Source organism: Corylus avellana, chromosome 3, assembly GCF_965113065.1.
Source record: "Corylus avellana chromosome 3, dhCorAvel1.hap1.2, whole genome shotgun sequence".
NCBI lineage: Eukaryota > Viridiplantae > Streptophyta > Magnoliopsida > Fagales > Betulaceae > Corylus > Corylus avellana.
Genome location: NC_142492.1, coordinates 33050258 through 33074363, shown reverse-complemented (window position 1 = coordinate 33074363; position 24106 = coordinate 33050258). Strand labels below are relative to the sequence as shown.

Here is a 24106-nt window from a genome sequence, read left to right as displayed (position 1 = left end):
AAGTACATTCTTACTTAAATTGCAATTTTTTAAAAACGAATATTCAAATAATTCATTTTCTGCGATTTTGTTTAAAACTATACTTTTATCGATGAAATGGCAATGTTAAACGCACCCTTACTCTTCTCAATATATCACGAGCTTTGTAATGTCACTGTTTAATTATTAAAGTTGCAATATGAATTTTCATTTTTCAGTTTATTTTAACTTCATTACTCCGTTAAGATTTTGTGTTAAATCCTCACTAAAGATGCGAAAATGACCAAACTATAGCCATGTTTATCAAATATTTAACTAACGGTAAATTTGTATTTTTATATATTTTACAAATGTATAAGAGACATTTCTCTTGTTAACCATTTGAGTTAAGGCAGAATTTCAACGGTTATGGAGGGTTGAAAGCAATGAAAGGGGCTAAAAAAATGAATGCACATTGTAAATTTTGATAATTTGACGGTGTCATTGCAAAATCCGTGATACTTTAAGGGGGTAAATAAAGTTTTATTAAAAAATTAAACAAAATTTAATTATTTAATAACTAATCATTCTCATATTTAGGTCGGTCGGTTGGCCATTAATATGACTTTTTCTCAGTAAAATTTAGGTCTTTTATGTAGTGTGTGGGGTTGGTGTACTTGTTATTCTATTCCACCTATTTTTTTTTTAGTACTTTTTATGTAATGTACTGTTTAGTCTTTCCCTTCCCTTCTTCTTGCTTGGAAATTTCTTTTTTCTTTTTTTTCTTAAAAAAAAAATCGTATTTTTCTTTAAGAGTTTACAATAATGACATAATCAGGGACGGAGGAAGGAGGGACTGGCAAGGCCAGGGCCCTCCCCCCAAATGACAAAAAAAAAATTTTTTTGAGGTAAAAACAATTTTTTATGGTTATTTATTATTATTATTATTTTGCTAATGGCCCTTGCCAATTAAAGTTTTTCAGCCATGACCCCTGCCCATTCTCAAGGTTGGCTCCGTCCCTAGACATAATCTAATCAACTTATAAAATAGATGAAAATTGATGTTTTCGATAATTCATCCAAAATTTAATAGTAAGCATTTGAAAGCGAGGGTACCATTTCTCTTCTACTAACCCTAAAAATATGTGTAGTCTTTTAAGTCTTTGGCAATCTTTTTATGATTGTTAAGAGTAATTTACATTTGAATTATTTGTTAATATTTTTGTGTTAAGAAAATTAAAATAAAAAATAAAAATAAAAATTCAATATATGTTAAGGATCTCCCTTTCCCTTTTCTCACTCCCTCTCAACATGAACCCTGGATTTATCATCAACTGATTAATAATTTTTAAAAATTAAAAATAAATATAACATTATTTAAAAAAAAAAAAAAGAAGTCAATTTAATAAATAAAAAATTACTCATTTGGAATGGAAAAATTGTCGGCGATAATAATGTGGCAACGTGAAATAAGAGGGTATTTTGGAACATGTACGTGTGTGTTTCTGTTGTGCTGACTGCGTGCTGCGTTAAAATTAGGTGGGCGAGTAGAGTGGTCGGGCCGAGGGGCAATGAGTCGTTAGCTTTAAGAAGAGGAAAAAAAAAAAAAAAGGGGAGAAAAAAGCGGGAAAGAATCCAGGAGGAGATTGAGATGCCGAGACAAGGCACACAGTACGGTAACGTGAGGAACGGCTGGAGTGTTGCTGACTGTTCCTTCTTGTTGCCGCCGTGTGGGATCCACTTCCTCGCTGGGCCCCACTTTTCGGCTTTGTTTCCAGAAGGAAAGACGGAGGGAACCTCCGTTTGTCACGCGCACCAGTTTTGGGTCACCAAGTCTATATATGAGAATAATCAAGGCTAGGTTGTTCCTATTATCTATATATTGAAAATTGAAAATTGAAAATATTTATATAAGTTTTGTTTGTATGGAAAACAAGGGACAGCCAAAAAGGTCGACGACTTTCGGCAACCTTCGATGGTGGTGCGTTAGTAATCTAACAGAGGTTTGATTGTGGTGGTATGGTGAACTCCATCATTTTGAGAAGGTGAAGTTTACAAACTTAGAAAATGATTTATGGTATTGAATAAGAGAAATTATTTTACGGAAATTAAAAAAGATTTTTTTGTCAACAGAGAATATTTTCGGTTTGACTATTATTTTTTTAAGTCATACCAAACACTGAAAAATACGAAAAACACTTTTTAGAAATCACCTTATGTTGAAACAAACGGGGCATGAATTTGTAAAAATCTTTTATAATTCTTGAATATTCAAATTGTATGGAGTTTTTTAAATCTTATATTACACGATTATTTATTATTTGTAAAATAAAATAAATATTGAGGTAATAAATAATGAATTAATAAAAATAATAAACATTTATACGATAAAATTGTAACTAAAATAATAATTTAAATTTAAATTTTTTAAATGGAAAAAACCCAAGTTCATATCAATAATAATGCTGAAAATTACACATACATTTCATTCGCATCTTATTAAATTAATGTGGCAGTGTCAATTTTCATCTTATTGGAAGAAGACGGTTTTCTGCGGCCTTCCGGCCGGTTGTCCGGTTCCGGGCCTTCGGCCCATCTTTAACTTACTTGTAATCATGTTTTATTAATGAAATATTGTATTACATTGCTTATTTTTTTTTAAAAAAAATAAATAAAAAATATTCTCAAGACAATTAACATCAGGCAGGGCAAGAAGAAAAGTATTAAATCTCTTTCTTTTTCTTTGTGAATATAATGCTTGTGTCAATAATGGAGGAGCCGGGTGGTCCAGTAATCTCATGTTACTCATTCAAGATTTTTCAATTTATTTAGAGGCTCAGTTGAAGTTGATGATATGGTTGGAAGATATTATTGTAATTATTGTAATGTGGGTTTGATGCACATGTCCACCTGCTCTGGAAGGGTGAGCCAGTGGCTCGTGGGATGTCCTTGCCCAAGTTGCACACAAACAATTAAAAAAAGGCACATAAAAAATCACCAGAATCAGAATCCATCCACAAAAGATGGAAAGGAGACAAGGAAATAAAAGAATGGAACCATTGTAATCATTAAGCTGTTGATTCTGACTCACCACACACCACACCTTCCTATGGGTGGGTTTGAACCAAAAGCACACCCTCGCATGCACATTTGGATTTAAATTGGCTGCAATAAGTTGTCCGTATCAAAGAGTTAGAAAATTCGATAAACTCACTTGTTGGGATAAGTGTGAATCTTGGAATTCGAATTGTCTAAAATAAGTAAGCCTCATCAAAAGTTGTCTCATGAACTGTCTGTATTGGCTCATTGCATATGGGCATCTTATACTAGTCCCATGGACCCAATGAACTTTAATCATCAGCATTCATGCCCATATGTTTAGTTTTTATTTTTTGCCGTTGATAATTTTGAATTAATTTCCTCCACCCCCTTCTTTAGTTCTTCTATAGTTTTATTTTATGTTAATATTGTCATTATTAATATTTTCTATTAATCTTTCAATGCTCCTCCAGTAGGATAGAAAACTAATCATATCCCCAGCTAAGGGTGAGTATTGGTTCGGTCGATGTCGATAAGGGCATTTTCACTTACCGATTCGTGAAAGTCGGTTAAAGCGATTAATTAACCGACTTCATACCGACAATAAATGGTTTCGACTTAATCGGTTAGTCGGTTAATAATTGGTCGGTTAAATTGGTTAATTGTCGGTTTACAAGTTTTTATGTTAAGATTTATCAACTTCTTTCTAACTAGAGAATTAGTAAAACTTATGTTTTATAAATGAACATAAAAAATAAATGAATGGAACATGGACCAAAATGACACTCACAAATCATCTGGACAAATATAATAAGAAAACTTACCAAATAAAATTTAAAATTCACTTGAAAAATCAATTAAGTTGGTTATATGTCGATTAATCGATTTTTTTTTTTTTTTTTTGTTTTTTTTGCCGCTACCAAACCGAACCGATGTTGAAACAATATTTTTATTCCACTTACCAACTGTCAGAAGTTGGTTGTTGGTCGATGACAATTCAATGACAATCTATAAGCGATAAACGGTTAATATGCCCATCCCTATCCCAAGCTAAACTTATACTTATAGCTTTAGGGGGCCAAGGGGCTAAAGGGCCCCTCCCAAATTTTAAAATTCTCTTAATTTTTTTTTTTTTTTTTTTTTTTTTGTGTTTTTTTTACAAAGCCTGGGCACAACCTTAGCAGATGTCGACAATGTCACTTGGGCTGAAATTCGAAGGCGATCTCTTGCTAATGGGGCCAGAAATAAGATGGGCTAGTCATAGGCTTGAGATGGATAGTCTTAAATAAACTCTTCCTCCAAGGGGCACTCTAAATCAACTTCATGTCGGCCCGTTGATTTATTTTTTAACCGAATTCGAACTTGTTCACAAGTTACTCGATCAACTTATTTATTGCATATATAAAAGTAAATTAATGTCATGATTGTTTAAAAACATACTAATTATTATTTACACAGGATCTGAAAATTTGTTTAATAAATATTAAATACACTAAGCCCATCTAATCCAAACATAACCCAAACTTATTCTTAAGCAACCTTTTTTTTTTTTTTAACATGTCCACACAAGAGGAGGAAAACAGATTTAAACTAATGACTTTCGCTTCATAAAACATAATCACCAGTCGATTGAACTACCCCTTGAATACATTCTGAAGCAACTTTATTCATATGATGGAGCCCATCTCTTGATTCTTCTCTCCCTTTCAAGGAAATAAAATTTCGATATCCACAAAAAAAAAAAAAATAATAATAATAATAATAATAATAAAATCATAAAATCTAGGCCAAGCATATACGTGAAACGTGTAACCCTAGCTTCCATTAATATAAGCACAGAAAATAAATATCTGGTTAAGCCCAACTGCTGTGGCTCGGAGACCCGAACCCGCATCAAAGAACAAAATCCAAATTCCACGTTTATCCCTTACCAATTAACTTCCACTTTTTTTAATTAATATTTTTGGAAATTTGAAAATACTTTATTGTAGAAAATTATATGGTCCCCAAGAGATAGTTCAATCGGTTAGAGATCATGCCTTATAAAACAAAGATCACTAGTTCGAATCCTTTCTCCTCCTCTTGTATGGACATGTCAAAAAAAGAAAATTATATCATTTTCAATATCTATTTCCCTTAAATTAGTCATATCACTGCAATATTTATCACTTAATTTCTACTAATACACTAAAATTTCATCATTTCAAAATCAATAAATAACTTTTTAAAAAAATATAAATTTAGAATACAAATACAATAAAGTTAAAAAAAATATCAAGTGTTTTTTTGGTGTCCTCTTAATTGTGATGTAGTTTTTAAAATTATCAATAAATTAAAAATTAATAATAATAATATCAAATTTAATAATATTTTTTAAAAATACATTACAATTAGAAAGACACCAGGAGAACGTAGACTATAAGAAGACCTGGAATTATAGAGATTATCGACATAAATCCAAGCAGGGCATTTTATTTTTGCTTTTCTGTTTTTTCTAAGCAAATACACCAGGTAAAAGGGAAGGGGAATCCAAGCAAGGGCTTATTAGCAATTTCACTTCCAAAAATAGATATCTAATGCCACCGTTGTCGTCTCACGCTTCGAATCAAAGCCATACCACTTGACACCAAATTTTCTCGGGAAAATTTTTGCGGGCCGAGGAGAGAAAGTGTGGGCGAATTTTCTTCTGACGAAAGATGCATTCTTTAAGTATTAAGGTTTTCACGGATTTCAATACGGGGAATACGAGGCGGTTGCCGGGCCGGGGAAGCTCCGGGTTCGCTGAGATCGAGGAGTGCACGAGAAGGCAATGGCTGAATTGCGGGGATTTCGCGAGGAATTGTAGGATTGTGGCGTGTGCTTCGCAGCGAAACGGTAATGGTAGCGGAGCGGGTCCGAGCTCGAGTCCGAGTTCGAGTTCAAGTTCGTTCTTGTCTCGGAGTCGAACCTACGCTCTGTTAAAGCAGCAAATGGAGGTCGCCGCCAAATCGGAGGTCTCTCTCCCCGAGAAAAAATGATTGATTTTGTTTGTTTTCTCAGCAACCAAACTGAGGATGACCGTTTTAGGAACTTAGTACTAATTGCTACTTATTCTGAGAGCCTTTTAAGAATTTATTCTTTGCTTATGGGGAATGATGAATTTAAGAATTTAACCTTTGCTTTAAGACATTGCGATGAATTTTATTAATAATTGTTCTTACAAGTTTTTGTTTTGATGTACAGGATTACAAAGAAGCCGCAAGGATACGTGATTCGTTGAAATTATTTGAAGAAGAAGAGCCGGTTTTGCGGTTGCGGAGATTGATGAAGGAGGCAATTGCTGAGGAGAGGTTTGAGGTATTTCGCTTTGCGGTTTTCACCATGTGATTGATTTTCTTTTGAATTTCTAAGTCTCATTCTACGGTCTTAATCTGAATATGTTGAACTGGAATGTTGGGATTATTCTATTGAATGCAGTCATTTGGTTTGGTTCAAAATGGGCAACTTTATATCTATTGAATGCTTAGTCCTTAATAACCATGTGCTCATGCTATTTTTATCTCCTAAGCCGTATTCATTAATGCAATGGAACTCCAAAGCTTGAAGAACTGGCCTTGGAAGGAAATATTTATTCAAATCATAATCTTTCAGAAGCTGGCATTATTCACCACTTTCTGTCTTTTTTATTGTCCGCCTCAAATAACAATGTTTTAGGTTCAAGCTTTGCATGACCTTCAAGAGTTGCAATTAGCATCTCCTAAACCCTTCTTAAATCATGCGAAATCTATATCTTACACTATGTAGGTTGGCAAAGTAGAGTATTACTTGCAATTTTTGAATTTGCTATCAGAAAGGAACCCTGCTTGCTCATTTTCATAACTTAATATCTGCCCATAACAAGATGCTAATTCAGTTTGATCCTTGATTGAATATGGAATATGGACAAGTCTAAGGTAATGATATATATATATTTTTTTGGTCTAGCTTTGATTTTTAGCGTTTGTTACTAAGTACGATGCACATTCTTCTTAAGCTCTTCCGTCTATTAACTTTCCTGTGATTTTTTTTTTCCCTATTTTTGGGAACTTCTTTATTGCAGGACGCAGCTAAATATCGTGATGAATTGAAGGAAATCGCACCACATTATCTCTTAACATGTGCAAGTGATGCAACGACCTTTGTATGTTTTTTTTTTTTACTCAAAGTTTTATAAGTTAATTTTTCGAATCTTCATTTCTACTTATGCCATTTTCATACAGTTTCTGTTTGGTCTTTTCCTAGTCCATTTAATTTTTGGCTAATTTTGTAACAACCTGAAAATCATTGAAAATTTTTATTTTTAAAGGATGATAAGTGCCTCTTGTTGCTAGCAGAAAAAAAGGAAAAATATTAGTTTTTTCTGTTTGGACACTAAAATGTTCCTTGATTATCTTTCTTATTGGTGTAGTATAGGCAAATACAACACAATGAAAGAAAACAAATGGTAGAATAATTAGTCGATATAAAATTAATCCTTTTTTATTTTATTTTTTATTTTTTAATTCCAGGGGATCAGGGTTCAAGTCAGGAGTGTTTACATAGAGGGCCGAAGTCAACCTTCGAAGGGGCTGTGCTTCTTCGCATATAGAATAAGAATTACCAATAATTCAGACCGCCCTGTTCAGCTTCTCAGAAGACATTGGATTATTACTGATGCCAATGGAAAAGTTGAGAATGTCTGGTTGGTATCTTATTGTAAACTGTTTTTGATCTCTTAAAGTCATCGTATAGTTCATTCATTTTCAATTTTCTTGTATTACTTCACCAAGATAGCCTGTTTTTATTTTTATTTTTTAAAAGTCTTATCATTATCCCCTTATGCAGGGGTAGTGGAGTTATTGGTGAGCAGCCTGTTATACTTCCTGGGACAGGTTTTGAATACTCATCTGCATGCCCTTTGAGCACTCCCAATGGCAGAATGGTAAGATGGGATAGTTTTGTTTTCTTTATTTTTTCTTGGAAAGTTATAAAGGTAGATTGATTGATAATGCCATGATTTTCATTTTCAAAGTGATGCACGGCATAAGAATTTTGTATATGGATCTGCACCATAACACAGAAAAGAAATTCCAGAAATGAACTATTGAAATCTTTCATATTCATCATCTTGAAGACCGTTTAAGATTGCTTCCAACATTAGAGTTTTTAAAACCATGGTTTCAGTGCCACGCATTCACACTGAACTACATATAGGTGTTTGCCCCATCAAAAACAGATTGTGTGTCCTCCAGAGAAACATACTCACTGAACTACATATAGGTGTTTACCCCATCAAAAACAGATTGTGTGTCCTCCAGAGAAGCATACTCCATGCTGGTGGGGCTTGTGGTTTTCTCTTGAATTTCCTTGATATAGTAAGCATTTTGTGTTTGCTTTTGAACTCTGGTGCATGAAAACTGCTATGCCTCTATGAGAATTGTGCGTAAGACATGTAATTTCATCCTAATCCTCCGTTACATATCTGTTTACTTTGATGGATAAGGCTGGATTAACTTATATTTGACATACCCAAAAAAAATCTAAATTTATTTGGTTTTATTTAAATGCAGGAAGGGGACTTTGAGATGAAACACATCGATAGAGTAGGCTCAGAGTCTTTTAACGTGGCTATTGCTCCATTTTCTCTTTCGATACTAGGAGATGACACTGATACTTTATGAGAAACGAAGTGTGGCTTCTTCACTTGGAGAGATGGAGAACTTACATGAGGTTATCAGATTGAAGGCTTAGGAAACGTTTTTCTCATATTTTTGCTATGCAAGTGTAAAAATCAGTTTGAGTGTAAAAAACTTCTCCATTCTCAGTGCATAGAAGTTGTTATTCTCATTTCATTGTTTGCCTTGACAGATATGAATTAGCAGCAAACTTGCAAAATAAATCAACTTGTAGAGATGAATGTACAGTTTTTAGTGTGGTGTTTCTTAGTTGCAATGGGAGATTATATATATCTGTGTGTGTGTGTGTGTGTGTATTGACAAAATCAACTGGCAGCAAATGAGATATTGGGCCTTGTCAAGGACATAGACATGAAGCCTCCGCCCGAAGCATGCGGGTCTTCTTTAGTAAATTAATAATGTGTCGTTGTTCACTTGTTTGGTGATGAACAAGCCCACGGGCCTTTGATAAGCCTCTAAGCTAAAAAAAAAAATATTGAAGATCCCCTTGATTTTTACAAATGTTGATAAGCCTCTAAGCTAAATCAAAGGCGGGCCCTTGATTTTTTTTAGGTGATTTAAGAGATGAATCAATTGCTCAAGATGAATTCTTGTTATGATAATGTCATCAACATATATAGAAACAAATAATTGTAAATTAGCTGTCTGAAGCACATCAGTGAGACCAAAAATAGCTAATTATACTATTAGAATTGATGATTCTTGTTTCGAGGGTCAAACTCTCATTCTATAAGGAATTTACTTGAGCCAGCCATTGAACCACCATCACCACAAATGATTGAATAAATTACAACTTGATGGAGATGGATGCAAAAGATTGTTATATATAATCCTTATCATTGCTTAGCCTTATCCTATGGTTGCTAATGCTCCCTATTATCTTCAATAATAAGGCCAGTTATGTTGGCTTTTGGGTTAAATGAATTTTGACTTATAAATTATAGCAATGTCTCTTGGTTAAAAGTTTTCATGCACTTGTATGCTGTCTTTTTTTCTTTTGGTAAGCTGGTGTCTGCTTGGGATGTGCAACTTAAACCAATTGTAGAAGATGCATGACTAAGTCTCCATTCATTTCAACATAAACAAAATAAACAATTGAGTTTCTGTGGTGATCCACCATTCTGGAGGCCATATACTACACACAAATTAATGGATAAATTATAAAATTAAATATTTACTGTTAATATTTTTTAAAAATTTTTTTGGGGGTAAGTGACCCTTAAGATTCATACAAGGATGACAAGGAATTATATATATATATCAAACACAATATCTTCTTAAACACACTGCATTTAAACCCTAATATTCTTTGTATCTCCATAAATGCTTCTTCACTGAAACTCATCACATGAATTTCCCTTTATATTGCGCGTGAGTTTCTCTCTTTGCTTAGCGTATTTCGTGCACTGCTTAAAACGCGGAAACTAAAAAGGTGTCCAGCCCTTTTGTTGTGAACTCTTTATAACTGAAAGTTTGAGCAGTACCTAAGCTGTACGTTGTTCATGCGCCATTAATAGTCTCTCTCTCTCTCTCTCTCACTCATTTCATTTCCCTCAAAGTTTCAGCAGCTAAGTAATTGGGTTTTCCCTCTCAATATGAAAGGTAAATTTATTTCTTATTGTCTCTTTATGGTCAAATTAATGAAGTGTTTTTGTGCTTTTATTTATTTTTCTTCTGCATATTTGCTTCATTATTAGCATATTTCCATGGAAATGTCATGAATATACAGAGATAAGAAATTAAAGCAGTGATTTTTCTTTAGTCTTTGTTAATTATTCCATTTCTCTACACTCACATGCATGAATCTTCATGATTTTTTTGTTTAAAAAATGTTTTAATGTAATATAAATGTGAAAATAGTTTTGGGTGTTTGTGAGTAATTTGTGTTTTGGGTTATTTGTTAATGCTTTTGTTTTGAGTGATATCGAAGGAGACCGGGTTAACAAACAAAATCAGTCTATTTATGTAGTATTTTATGGGTAATATTTTATTCAATTATTGTGTGCAATACCTCCAAATCTCAACTAAATTAAAGGCATCACACAACCTTGATTGGGGTCGTTGGTAGTTGAGACACGAAAGAACATGTATAATATATTTGCTAGTTCATGCTCTTTGTTCCCATAACAAATTGAAAATCTTCTTCCCAATATATAAAATAAAGGCATCTTTAGCTATATATGCATTTCTATGGAAATGATTATTCAATAATTTTCTCTCAAAACCAAGTTTGGGCAAAGTAAAAAGGATTGGGATTTTCTACACCTGAACTGTACATCCAAATTGCACATAACTTGACCGTCTCACAAAGAATAGGCTACGAGACACGCTTGTCTAAACAGACCCTACACTTTAAGGTGTCTAAAACAGGTAAGTCTCGCAACCCCATTTTTACGGGACTGTTAAATTATGTGCAATTCGAACAACCCAATTCAATTGGGTTAAACAGTAGTGTAATTAATAATTTAAGAGGACGCATGGTTTAGAGATGAAGCAGTTCCAAAACTCTTGCTGTTTCCTATTCTCCAAGCAACTTGTAGCTTCTCACAAATGTTGTCCTTGCTTGGTGGCCACGCTTGTCACGATGTTATAAGGTTGTCATAAATTGTGGACTACTTGACAGTTATGTCAAACATTTGTCCACACAGCTTGACAACCTGTCCCTATTTCTCCTTTGACTATCCATCCCTCTACCTATTTTTTTGTCAAAAAAAGAATTAACATGAATACAAATTTTGCTCCTTACAAGGAAGGATCCACTGTCCCGATCAATCTCTAACCCCCAATTGCTGTCACAAAATCTGAGGTTGATTGGATTCATAATGCCTTTTTAGTGTTGGTTTTTTTGCTTATTAATCTGATATAAAGATAAAGCGTTATAATCTGATATAAAGGTAAAAGTAATTTTAAATAATTTCTTAATGTTTTTACTATTTTGCTAAAAAGCAAAAGACAAACTTGAAGAGCGTTATCAAACTAACATTTGGACGTCCGTTTAACTAAATATATAGTTTGAAATGGGTTACTTTTTTTTTTTTTTTTACTTTTGCTCCTTTTTCTTTTTGTTTTGTTGATTGATTGAGTAATTGAAATGACGAAAGTTAAAAAGGCATGAGAGACGGTGGTGTCTTTGATCATCAACTTTAGAAAGGCAAAGGGTAGTATGTAATAACTATACACCCTTTAAGTGCATGGTTTTGTGCTACACGTTTCATTTCTAGGGCCGACTGGGTAGATATGACTGACCACTCAGTGAAAGACACGTTGCATTTGATGACCAATAATATCCTTTTCAGTTTCGTAAACCCAAAGATTCACTTGAAAATTACCATAATACCCCTTGCGATAGCAAAGCTTGCAAGGCAAGGGAGTGACCGTACTGGCCTAGGAGCCCAAGCTTGCAAGGTCCTTCTTTCAATGGTCTATCTCTTTTATTATCTGTCTTTTGTTCTTCGGCAAGAGACGATAATTATCTGCCTGAATTACAAGCGATTTGAAAGGGTAATGTGAGATATTTCAACTGTCTGATCACTTATTTAGACAGATAAATTTCGTATAAGATAAAAACTCTCACGCATTACCTGTTTTTAAACTATTAACAATTCCAACGAGTACTTGACGTGAAGCCTTATCCAATGAAAATGCCATGCTACTTATTTGGTTCCCACTTCTGTCGGCAAGCAACAAGAAGCTCATCATGGCTTTAACTAGAAGCTAAAGCCTAACGACCCAGCACTCAGGGGGGTGCCTCAAAAACAGCCCCTACAAATCAACCCATTTTCCGTAATCAACCTTTGGTGATTGATGAATCATGGCACATAATCATTAGGGTCAAACGTTGGGGTCGGGGGTCCTACTCATATAATCATCGTCGCCACAAAATTTGTGGAGCCCACTTGTCTCTTGATTGATGAATCATGACCAATCAAATCAGATCAACGGCCCAAATTATTTGGGTCGAACTTTTGATCCTGTTCCCAGCCTTATTGTAGCATACTAGCAGATCATCATTTCTGCTTTATTTCCTTTCTTTAATCAGAAAACTCGAAACACACAAAAAAAACATACTCCTAAAAGCATCTTCAAGTATTCCGACACAAAATCAAATACTATTATGCCTGCTCTCTCTCGATTTCTGTAACACCAAAAAACTTGAAAAGACCAGAAAAGGTGACGAACACATGCATGTCTTTTGAGAATTTGTATAATAATATTTGCATGGAAATTTGGAAGCTCGTCTATTTTGCCAAATCTTGTTGAGATAGCAAGAAAAAGGAAAGCTTGTGCCTTGTGCCCAAAGCAGACCGCCCTTTTCCACTCTCTCTCTCTCTCTCTCTCTCTTTTGTATTTCCTTTGTTAGTTTTGTAATCCAAAGCAAAGAAGCAAAGCATCTTGCTCACATTCTCTTGCTTTCCCTTCCAAGCATAAGCCTTTCCTTTGCTTGGAATTCTGCCAAGGCTTAGGTGATGCATTTTGTTGTTTTGAGCTTTCTGTTAGGATCAAATCTTCATGTAAATGCGGCTGTTCATTAGCCTCTTCTCAAATTTGTCTCGTTTTGATTGATGGGTTTTTGTGCTTACACTCTGTTTAGCCTTTCTGGAATTGGGTTTTCATTGGCGTGTGATTGTCGATTTCAGCATTTATACTTCACTTTCCTCACCCATTGATTCTTTTACTTTATTCTTTAGATTTTTTTTTTTTTTTTTTTTTTTTTTCACCAAGTAGTAAATTACTGAAATTTTTCTAAAGCTGTGGTCTTTAGAGACTAATACGCCTTTCTGGGTTTCATTTTCCAGTCTGATTATTGTTTCATTAGGACTCTCGTAGGTTCCTTCCTGCTGTTTCTACTTCCATTTTTTGTTTTCGGTACTCTAATTTGACAAGAACAGAATTCTGTTCAAGTTTCATTTGATTTTTGATTTCTTTCTCTGTATTGTTTTTTTTCCCAAATTCCCCTTTCGTTTTCTCCCCCCCTGCTTGAGAATTTGTGAAAAAGTAACCCATCATCCCAAATCATATTGAGTTGAAAAATCAGAGAAGGAAATGTAACGCCATGAGTTTTTCAACAGGACCCTCAAAAGATTCTTGGCACCCAGTCATGACTTCTGATACAACAACTCCAAGTTACTGGCTGAACTGGAGGGTGTTGCTCTGTTCCATATGGGTTTTGATTTCCATGACTTTCGCACTCTTTCTGATATGGAAATATGAAGGTTTCCGCAAACCCAAAACTGGAGAAACCCAGCAAGAAGAAGCAGGAGCTTTATACGATGATGAAACTTGGCGGCCATGTTTGAAAGGAATCCACCCTGCTTGGCTTCTTGCATTCAGAGTTTTTGCTTTCATTGTGCTCTTGGTTCTGCTCATTGTCACCACTTTGACAGATGGAGGCGGTGGTCTTTTTTACTTCTACACTCAGTAAGCTATCCTTTTGTTCTTGAGATTTGCATAATCATATATATGCTTTGAGGAATTTGTTTGTGTATAATTTTATTCTAATTCAACTCTTGTCAGAACTCGTTTTTAATTGCATAATCATGTGACTATGGAGACCATATAATTCAACATGTTTTGTTTTTTTGTTTTGTTTTTCTGGACAGGTGGACTTTTACATTAATCACCATTTATTTTGGGGTATGTGTTGCATCTTCAGTAATCCTTTCTCTCAAATTGTTATATCAATGCTTGAATCTCTTTCTTATCTATATTTTTTATTTGCTTGTGATCTCAATTGCTATGAGCAGCTCGGATCATTGCTCTCCATGTATGGGTGTTACCAATATCACAAGAAAGCTGGTGGTGATAGAGTTGATATAGAGTTAGATACAGAGCAAGGCACTTGTGGGGCTACTCCACATGGGGAAAATTCTAAAATGTCTGTCCCATCCAAAACCTCTGGCCCCCATGAACAACATGATCATCTACGCAAACCTGCAGGCATCTGGGGTTATGTCTTTCAAATAATTTTCCAGGTAATTTTTTCATAAACAAGTTGCTGAAGTTGGAAAGTACAATGGCTTTGTTTTCTTCCATCCCCAAGTTTTGACATTTTCTTGTTCTTGTAAACAGATGAATGCAGGTGCTGTTATGCTCACAGATTGTGTCTTTTGGTTCATTATTGTTCCGTTTCTTACAATGAAAGACTACAACCTAAATTTTGTAAGTATCATCTAGATCCTCAACATAATTCTTTGTAATATTGTATTTGATTTTATCCAAATAAGAACCCTTTTTCAAATAATTTTGGTGGGATTGTTAACTAGAAGCAGAAATCTGTGGAATGAATTCATTTTACATCACATTATGAATCATTTTACCTTCCCAGAATAAATCCCAGAAACTTGTACTAGAATGGTTTAAAACTCTGCCAGATGATTATTCTTTCCAGGCATTGGATCTTCCTAAAATATTGATTATAAAACCCCATGTTTTTCTTTTTCATTACTGCAGCTGATTATAAACATGCACTCAATCAATGCTGTTTTCCTGCTTGGTGATACGGCTCTGAATTGCTTGGTAAGTTGTTGTAATTAGGTCAATCTGCTACTCATTTTCCAAATCCTATCATGAATATACATTATGTGAAAAGTTGTTTCTCCCTTTACAGCGGTTTCCCTGGTTTCGAATCGGATATTTCTCCCTGTGGACAGTCGTTTATGTAGTTTTCCAGTGGACAGTTCATGCTTGTGTCAAACTCTGGTAAAAGCTTCATCTGTTTTATCTTTATTATCAGAAAAAAACATCATTTTTGTTGTCTAATAGGAAACTTCTGCCTTGAAAAACAGGTGGCCCTATCCATTTCTTGACTTGTCTTCTCCGTATGCTCCATTATGGTATGCACTCCTAACCAGTCACTTTGCAGTGTTGAGAACAAAATTATGCACTAAGCATGCCGAACGCGATTTTACCAAACGCTTAAAATCCCGTTTTCCAATTGCATGTTTTAAAATCGCTATTTATAATTCGCACGTTTTGAAATCACAAGCCTAAACGGACCCTAAGCCTCATTTAACCATAAAGTTTTGTATATAACAGTTCTTGCGCACAAATTTGATGCATATCATCTGAAGTCATTCTGTCAAAAACTATATGTTGGGTTAAACAGACTGGTGGTTCTTCAGCATTGTGATTTGTGATCCAAATTCTTTTATGGGACCTGATTTATATTGCATGTAGTCGTGATTATTATAACTATTCACAAAACAAATCCAGATTTCCCAATGAGACAATATCTTTCTTCTCTCCCATGAAACTTGTCCTCCTTCCTGATTCTTGTCCCAGAAGTTTTTTTGAATTTCTGTCAAGTAGTTAAACTAGAAGTTATTGTTTACATATGCTTCAAGCAAATTGGCTAACCCCTTTTTTTTCTGTCCTGGAATTTGAAGGTACTTGTCGGTGGCAATAATGCATATCCCATGCTATGGCCTCTTTGCTCTGATTATGAAGCTGAAACACTTTGTACTGTCAACAAAGTACCCAGAGACCTATCTGTGCATGACAACACCTGGGGAATAGAAACTTTTTCTGAAGCAGAAGCAGCTTTAGATTCCCCATAAAATTGTTAAATTTCTTGGTAGCCATGGAGACACAGAAAAATAACTGATGAACTATTGATAAATGTCTTGAACAAATTCATATATACACAAATGGTCGGTCAAACAAGGTAGTCTTAGATTGTTCATGTATCCATTCCAACTGGAGTGGCAGAGATGTAACAACACATAGTTCTTGAAAGAAATTCATTGAGAAATATACTTGTTCTTCTTATCCTCTCCTTTACATGTTCTGTGTAAATTTTTGTGATCAAATGTGAAACGAGAGAAAAAGCGGAAGTAAGAGAAAAAAGAGAGACGAGAATTCGGGTGGTTCGGCATTGATGGCTATATTGTGCTCTTATTTAAATTGATTTGTTTACAATACAAAAGTACTATTTATAGGAAACTGTAGTACTTGGAGAGAATACAAAAATAATAATAATAAATAAATATAATATAATAAAATAAAAACATTTGTCCAGTTAAGCTTCCATCTTACCTATAAATTTGAACCCATCTTTATTGACCCATTTAACTGATTTAAGGGTATTTTACAATTTTTTTTTTGGTATGAGATCCACTTGATGCCTGTTATTTACTCATAAAAAGGAAAATGGTTAATTATCATCACTTTAACAATGTCTCATAAATGTTCCAATTTTTGCAATATCCCCTCAATCTACCATTGGGATTGCAACGTCTCCTTCCACAACCAAAATGACAAAGATACTCTTCATGAGATTAAAAAAAATAATAATAATAACAAACCTATTTTCTTAATTTTTTTAATCTTATAAACGATATTTTTGTCATTTTAAATCGCAAAAGAGAACGTTACAAGACTAATGGAAGACTGACGAGGCAATGCAAAAATTAAAACATAGAAAGAAAAAAAAAATTTGCAAAAATAGTGGGTAGTTAGAGGGAATAAATGAAATTTCCCCAAAAGAAAAAGTATTGCTACAGGCTCATAGCCCTTTCATTGCATTTACAAGGCACTAGGAACAAATTCCATGGTTTACTAAACGTTTCATGTTAAAGATACAATGAACGACCAACCAAGAAAGGAAAAGAAAAATCTCCCCTTGGCTTTATTGCCCAAGCCAAGACTCAGTTTTGAATACACTACCCATAGGTACAAAAAATGTAAGTATGATATTTTCAGATGAAGTAGAAGTAGAAACAAAAATGATACCAATGCAATTATAGGTGATCATAGAGAAGTGCTTGGCAAGGAACCCATTAAGATGACATTGTCACTGTCTTTATGCTCCCTAGTCTTTTCCGGTTTTGCCCTTGCAAACAATCCAGTGAACAATCCCACAGACAACCCAGAGTCGGATCTCTTACCCAACAAGTCCAAAGCTCTACTAACCTCACCACTAGCCCTGTAGCTTTCACTCTCTTCCACCCTGAGGTGTGCCCCACAAGGGCAGTTTGTGAGCTTTCTGAAGCAAGGCTTATGGAATAACGATTCACAAGATGAACACCTTTCAACCTCACCTGCCTGTTGATTATTTTGCAGCTCAGACTACGTTATTATAAGAAAATTATATAGTATTTCCTTTTGAAACATAAAGCTAATCAAACCAAAAGAAGTGAAGAAAGCATGCAATTAATTTTGTGGTGTATAACCATAGCCATTGAACAGAAGCCCACCTGAAAAGGAAAAATGAGGGCAGAAGGGTCATTACAAGCTTGTCGAGCACCGCAGGGTACTCCCACATCACAGCATATGAGGCATTGCTCTGTAATATGCTCCGTGATTTTCCTTGAGACAGTTTCCACCATGACAGGTAGTGCTGCCAAAAGAGTTGAAATACATTGTGAAAGCATATAGATGTATTTAGAAAAGAAAATACATTAGGTCACTGGTTAATGTGCTGATGATCTACATTCAAACATTGAATTCACAAGGATCTTTCTTTTAAAAAAAAAATTAAAAAAAATTGAGGTCAAAGTTATATGTTAAGAAGTGGCAGATTTGATCCTCGGGGAAAAAATCCAGTTAATAGGCTATGACAACAAATGATTATCATCTTCCAAAAGTAAGTATAATGCTGCACTTACCAAAGGTGGCAAATTGGTGCTAAAAAGCTGACCTCTATAACAAAAAGGTAAACCAACTTACAAGAAAAGGCAATTAATTGCACCTTAAATGTTCCATGGACATGGAAGTCTTTGGTTATGTTTCCATACCATTTAAAGACAAAAGCTGTATGATAATACATAGAATCAAAACTGTGGCAGATCACCAAATCAACAAGTTTATATCAATATAACATATGGACAGACTGCAAATGTCATACAAAAAATGCAAAAGGAGGGCATGAAATTTTGTAAATTCCCAAAAAAACATGAATTAGCAATAATCTAGTAATAAGAAGCTAACCTGCAAAGGGCCCTTTGGAAAGATCAATAAGGTCTCTAAGTGCAAAAAAATCATTGCTTTCAAGAAGATATCTTCGAGACCCAAGTCCTTTGTTGATGGTCCTACGAAATGGACAGCGAACATATGGAAGCACGGTTCCTATTTTTTTCCTGACACCCATAACATGAAGCAGGGCTGGGACCTTTGAGAATAGGTAAGGATTAACCGCACTAACACAAAGCATGGGCTGCAAGATAAAACTCATTATCGACATCTATCAAGGCCACCAATAAAGTTAACTCGAAATTGAAAGATTAACTTGACTTCTAAAACATGTGAAGTGAAAACTGACTAAAAAATAATTAATCATGCATGTGCAGTACATCTCTTTTGTACTTCTCACTTTTTCTTAAAAAGTTGCTGATATGCATGTATATAATCATGTATGTTCCTTCCCAAACACAATTAAGTGCATAACATGTCCAAGTTGAGCAAAATAGGACTAAAATATATAATTTAAGCCAAAGATAAAAGCTTGTTCTCTATATCCCCTCACAAAGCCATTTCAAAAATCCCCTGGAATGAGATGGGAATCCAAGCTCAACAATTTATAAGCCTAATCTAGTTGAACATGTGGAAATTTCAGGGGGGAGAGAGAGAGAGAGAGAGAGAGAGAGACATGAATGACCTCAGAGCTATGACCAGGAAAAGGTAAGATGTTTAGACTAGTCATCAATTCGAACACATCACACAAAATATTTTAAAAAAAATGCTTTCAATGTCTACTATGAGCTTTTCTGCAATGCTGGAGTAATTTTCTTTACACAAAGGAGGCCTCAGAGTTGGAGATAAGGAACTCTGTTCACATAACATGGTGGCGCATACATGTGATATATCCTGCTTACCCCAACAACATTGAATCTTACTCATTGAATGTGATATAACCAGGTGCTGCGTACATGTGAGATATATTACAAGAAGTATATGTAACAATATTCTTGCTTTTTACCAGAAAAAAGAAAAGGAGCACATAAACAAAAGTATAATGTTTCTTACTCACTGAATCCTGATAATTTGTATGCACTGAGAAGCTATAAATAACTAGATTCAAAACCATAAGAGTGAGTGCCTGTCTCTGAATTACCTGGTCATGAATGGATTCCAGATACGATTTAGCCAGCTGAGAAACTGGATAGTGAGTAAAATCCCAATGATGCAAAACTCTTGCTGGTAAGACTGCAGTCTCATTTGTATGGCACGAAGAGCAATATAATTGAGAAGTGTATTCACAAAGTCGAGGCTTACCCCAACCAAATGTCTGTACAAAGTCTCTCACCAGTGTCTTTCCATCATCAAAATGTTTGTGGCATCCAGCACAGTTATAATGTTGAGCTTCTAGCATCTGTTTCATTGGTTTGTAAGGCTGGATTTCAACAATAAGTGATATAGTCTGCCCTAAAGTGGAAATATTTTCTGTATCTGCCCTTCCAGCAAAAGAGGTAGAAGGGGGCACCAGTGTATTTGACATAGGAGAACTGGGAAACAAATCTTGAGGGGACAAAAACCAAATCAATGCAGTTGGGGGACTGGATAAAAAACTGAAATGGAGAATTGAACCTAAACACTCTTGAATAAGAACACTTCTCTCTGCAACAACATCAGGAGATGCATTCCCAAATATCTTTCTGGATTCCTTTTCTACAGCGGACCAGGGAGAAGGTAGAATCCAGCCGTGATCAGCAAATAATGTTTTCAACTGACGATATAGAGCAAAAAAATCACGATATCGTCGTTCAACCTCCCATTGGTCCTGGCCGCTCCACACTCTTATTTTATACACAGTGTGTTCCTTCACTCCAACCAGTCTTTCACTAAAAGAGACATCCCCCTTCTTCTGTCTCGCACCAACCACTTCAACCCCATCAATTCTCATCAGTAGGTGCTGAATGAGTGGGGAAGCATCATCTGTACCAGAAGTAGAAGCAGTCGACCCACCATCTCTCAAAGGCAGAGACAGCTCTGACTGAAACATCCTATTATCCCGAGAGAACCTAGCTTCAGAAGTCTTGCCAGAGTCAAGTAAAATTTCTTCCATGTCATGTACAATCTCATTGCAGAATTCATCTATATCAATATTTTCTGTCTGCAAAATTGAGTGAAAATAAGAATACCACCTGCTTAACCGGAAAAGTTGAAGAAACACACACAAGATTCCTAATGGAAAAATTCAGATTTCCAAAGCAGGCAACCATGAATGGTGGTTGATCAGCTATACATTTGCACGAGGCAATTGGCACATCAACTAAGATAAAAGATCACTCTACGTGAAAATTTTAACAAGCTAGAGTGCCAAGCAAATTGCAACAATACCATACGAGCTACACCTAGATAATTACTTGAACTTACAAAGTCCAATATAGATTCAAATTTGTTAATGGAGGAACCAGATTCTAGGAAACAAATTGAACAGGAACTATTTGTTTGATTCAGTTCTTTAAAATTCCAGGTTGCAGCATCAACTTTGTGCATTTTATTGAAGTATCTAGAGTATTTACAAGTTTCCCATTATCACCCAAAATGACTCTTTTATAATACATGTTGATATCATTTTTAAGACCTATATCAATATATTCACTGAAGTATCAATATTAAAATGAAATGAGAATCTAAGTGATTTAGTCTTTCAATTATGAACTAGAACATTGCAATAGGAACATTTGCAATCTACTTATAAAAAAAATTCTAGTTATTTACTTGGCTGCAAACTGCCAAAAAACATGAGTACAGAGAAACTAATAACTGACCTGAATTGGCGGAGGATGGTCTTCAAAGAGATCTGCTGAAACAGGAGAATTATTTGAAATTATCCTCACCTTATTTTCAGAAGCTGATGGGAATGACATTTTATCATGGTCTTCAAATAATTTGACGTTTATGTTTTTGAGAGATACAAGTGAATGGGAAGAAAGTTGATTTGTTGTAACACCAAAAAGGTCCAGCTTTTCTTTCGATTTACCGAAATCTTGATTTTCTAAAACTCGACTGCCATCAACACCAATATCGTCTTCAGTTTTCATAAATTGATGCTCCCTTTCCATGCCACTCTCCACAATGTTCAATTCCATCGCCACAGGTATTTTTTCTGCAAGTTGTTCCAGCTCCATTAGGAAGGCATTACTAGCAGAACTTTCTGCTTCACCAGCAGCTCGAACTTGATTGTTGGTAAGAATAGTGTTTCTGACATCGTCTTGCTCTGGTTCATGGAAATTAGAAAAACCAGTTGGCATCACGGAAGTACTTTTGGTATATCCAGCCAGTTCATCGCCACCTCGAACATGATAACTGGCTTCAGGAATGTCTCTCATATCTTCTATTATCTCTGCTTCAGCAAAATTTGAAATACTAGTTGGGTTCAGAGAATAGCTATCAATATCATCAGCCAATTTATAATCATCTTGAACTTGTTTCCTAGCCACAGGTATGCCTGTCACAACTTGTCCTTGGTCTATTTGATCAGTAATTGAAATCCCAATGGAGGTCTCAAAATTTGAATTCTGAATGTCTCCCTCAGTTTCAGGATTCTGTTCCCTCTGATCCTGGAATGCATCCAAGGCCAGAGAACCCAGGGTAGTTCCCTCTGTTTCTTGCACAAAGTCATCCCAGTCTTCTGAACCAAATGCCACAGATGAGTTAATAAGCAACGGATTTTCATTCCCCTCTTTTGCTTCCTGACCATAATGCATCTTTCTTTGAACATAAAAACGATCCCTACACTCATCGTCTGTACCATAATTATACATTGAATCTTCACCCTCCGAATGCTCATATCTCGATGACGTCCCATCCTCCTCTTCCCTCTCTATCTCCCTTCCATCAAACTGCAAATCAGATGGCAAATTCAACCCGTCATCCCCTTCAACAACAAACCCAGATGATGAACCTACTCCAACCCCATCCCCATGTTCCTCACCAATGGCCTCTCTACCAGACAAATTCTTATCACTAGCTCGCAACATTCCTGACTCGCCTTGTTCTCTTGACCCTATAGAACCTTCTTCATCACCTTCACCATATCCACCTTCTTCACCTGAACCATCATCCCACCCTGCAACTAATCCCGACACACTTTCAACCTTCAAACCCATCATTTCATTTGACATATCATGTCCCTCAGTATCATACAATTCCAACCCACTCTTTATCAACCTCCCTTCTTCCTCTACCCTATTCCCTTCTCCAAATTCAACATTTCTATCGCTTAAACACTCGTTACCGCAACCCGAAACCCTCTGGTCCTCTCGATTCCTATCAAACATCCCTCCCAAACTAAAACCTTCCGAACCACTATCACTCCTCATAGACCCTAACAACTCAGACTCAAGTTCGCAATCGTTAAACGTCGTGATCGAGCTACGCATACTCGGCGTGCCCATCGCCGAGTTCGCGCTGCAGTAGCGCTCGAACTCTGACTCTCCGCACGACGAGTACTGCGACGGCGATCCGGGCTCCGCATCGCCATCGGCATCACCCCCACCGTCCGATTTGGGTTGCGGGAACGAATCGGACGGGTCCGTAGAGGCGAGTTTGGAGGCTGCCCCAGGAGCCCCCTCCCCATTGATCATTGGGAACTCAGAAAATCATACAAAATTTTTAATTCAAGAAAAAGAGGGGGAAATCAAACCTCTGTAGAATGAACCGACGGCTGCGATTTGAATCGGGTCCTTGCGCTTGGATTGGAAGCATAGGGTTTTCGTACGGGTTTGAATGATTGGAGAGAAAGAAAACAGTAGGAGGAAAATGAACCTGGAGAGAGTGAGAGACAGAGCTGACCTTTTGCCGCTGTAGACACAGACAAACCAAAATAATTTATTTAAGATTTCTTCCAATGTGGTTGGTTTGAGGACTACGAAAATGTCTTACGTTGTTTTCGTTTAGATAAGCATACACTTGCATCTCTCCCACTCGCTAGTAATTTCAACACATAATTGAATTTATCTCTTGTCAAAAATTGACAATACTTATGTATGTCTCGTTTTGAATTCAGGTCATATTAATATGATCTATTTTACTAAGTGGGTCAGACTCATCAACCCTAATTCATTAATTTTGTGTTGAGTTCGTGCCTAACTCGATCCATGTTATTAAGCAGGTCAGACTAGTCAACTCTAATTCGCTAATTTTGTATTGGGTTCGTATCGAATTCATACGTTTTATAAAAAATTGTCAATCCTAACATAACATGAGAAATTTCAAATGAGACAGGACATATAGTCGGGTAGCCCAACATTTACATTTATTTGGACATATAGGTCTAATATGAAATATCTCGTATTGCTTGTCCAAATTATTTGTAATTTGAACAAATAATTGATAAAAATCTCAATCCGTTTCGTTTTGAGCTTTTTTTTCTTTTATTTTTTATTTTTTTTTAATGTTCTCATCTTCCTCTCTCCTTGAATGTTATGTGATGCAAGAAAATTTGGTTGGTTACATTTGTCGAGTTCGACTCG

The 24106-nt window shown here is 35.5% G+C and overlaps 3 protein-coding genes across 7 annotated transcripts; 2 read left to right on the top strand and 1 right to left on the bottom strand.

Annotated features, from left to right (window-relative positions):
- The first annotated feature begins 5583 nt into the window (after positions 1–5583).
- LOC132175246 (uncharacterized) lies at positions 5584–8917 on the top strand. Its single transcript, XM_059587120.2, has 6 exons — positions 5584–5990; positions 6220–6333; positions 7076–7156; positions 7524–7696; positions 7840–7936; positions 8565–8917. The coding sequence occupies exons 1-6, from the start codon at positions 5694–5696 to the stop codon at positions 8673–8675; spliced, it is 873 nt and encodes a 290-aa protein (XP_059443103.2). The 5' UTR covers positions 5584–5693; the 3' UTR covers positions 8676–8917.
- Positions 8918–10243: 1326 nt separating this feature from the next.
- Positions 10244–16586, top strand: LOC132175354 (uncharacterized). 4 transcript variants are annotated; one of them, XM_059587275.2, is made up of 9 exons: positions 10244–10292; positions 13760–14108; positions 14291–14324; positions 14435–14662; positions 14760–14849; positions 15141–15206; positions 15298–15389; positions 15476–15523; positions 16076–16586. In XM_059587275.2, exons 1-9 carry the CDS (start codon positions 10286–10288, stop codon positions 16203–16205), a joined length of 1044 nt encoding a protein of 347 aa, XP_059443258.2. In that variant the 5' UTR covers positions 10244–10285; the 3' UTR covers positions 16206–16586. The 4 variants fall into 4 exon arrangements, with proteins under 4 accessions (XP_059443258.2, XP_059443260.2, XP_059443259.2 ...); XM_059587277.2 differs by lacking the exon at positions 10244–10292 and adding an exon at positions 12799–12860; XM_059587276.2 differs by lacking the exon at positions 10244–10292 and adding an exon at positions 12892–13153.
- A 583-nt stretch (positions 16587–17169) lies between these two features.
- On the bottom strand, positions 17170–23480 carry LOC132174826 (Phox (PX) domain-containing protein). 2 transcript variants are annotated; one of them, XM_059586515.2, is made up of 5 exons: positions 21401–23469; positions 19741–20739; positions 18618–18843; positions 17885–18027; positions 17170–17732 (listed from the first exon to the last, which is right to left on the bottom strand). In XM_059586515.2, exons 1-5 carry the CDS (start codon positions 23216–23218, stop codon positions 17439–17441), a joined length of 3480 nt encoding a protein of 1159 aa, XP_059442498.2. In that variant the 5' UTR covers positions 23219–23469; the 3' UTR covers positions 17170–17438. The 2 variants fall into 2 exon arrangements, with proteins under 2 accessions (XP_059442498.2, XP_059442499.2); XM_059586516.2 differs by lacking the exons at positions 17170–17732; positions 17885–18027 and having other exon boundaries at positions 18626–18766; positions 21401–23480.
- Between the last annotated feature and the right edge of the window lie 626 nt (positions 23481–24106).

Coding starts and splice junctions, on each gene's coding strand:
- LOC132175246 (XM_059587120.2), top strand. CDS start 5,694: ATGCATTCTTTAAGTATTAAGGTTTTCACGGATTTCAATACGGGGAAT. Junction 5,991..6,219: donor AGGTCGCCGCCAAATCGGAG/GTCTCTCTCCCC, acceptor TTTGATGTACAG/GATTACAAAGAAGCCGCAAG. Junction 7,157..7,523: donor CAAGTGATGCAACGACCTTT/GTATGTTTTTTT, acceptor TTTTAATTCCAG/GGGATCAGGGTTCAAGTCAG.
- LOC132174826 (XM_059586515.2), bottom strand. CDS start 23,218: ATGATCAATGGGGAGGGGGCTCCTGGGGCAGCCTCCAAACTCGCCTCT. Junction 20,740..21,400: donor ACCATCCTCCGCCAATTCAG/GTCAGTTATTAG, acceptor TCAATTTTGCAG/ACAGAAAATATTGATATAGA. Junction 18,844..19,740: donor TGGAATCCATTCATGACCAG/GTAATTCAGAGA, acceptor TTTATCTTGCAG/CCCATGCTTTGTGTTAGTGC.
- LOC132175354 (XM_059587274.2), top strand. CDS start 13,744: ATGAGTTTTTCAACAGGACCCTCAAAAGATTCTTGGCACCCAGTCATG. Junction 15,207..15,297: donor ATACGGCTCTGAATTGCTTG/GTAAGTTGTTGT, acceptor CTCCCTTTACAG/CGGTTTCCCTGGTTTCGAAT. Junction 15,390..15,475: donor CATGCTTGTGTCAAACTCTG/GTAAAAGCTTCA, acceptor CTTGAAAAACAG/GTGGCCCTATCCATTTCTTG.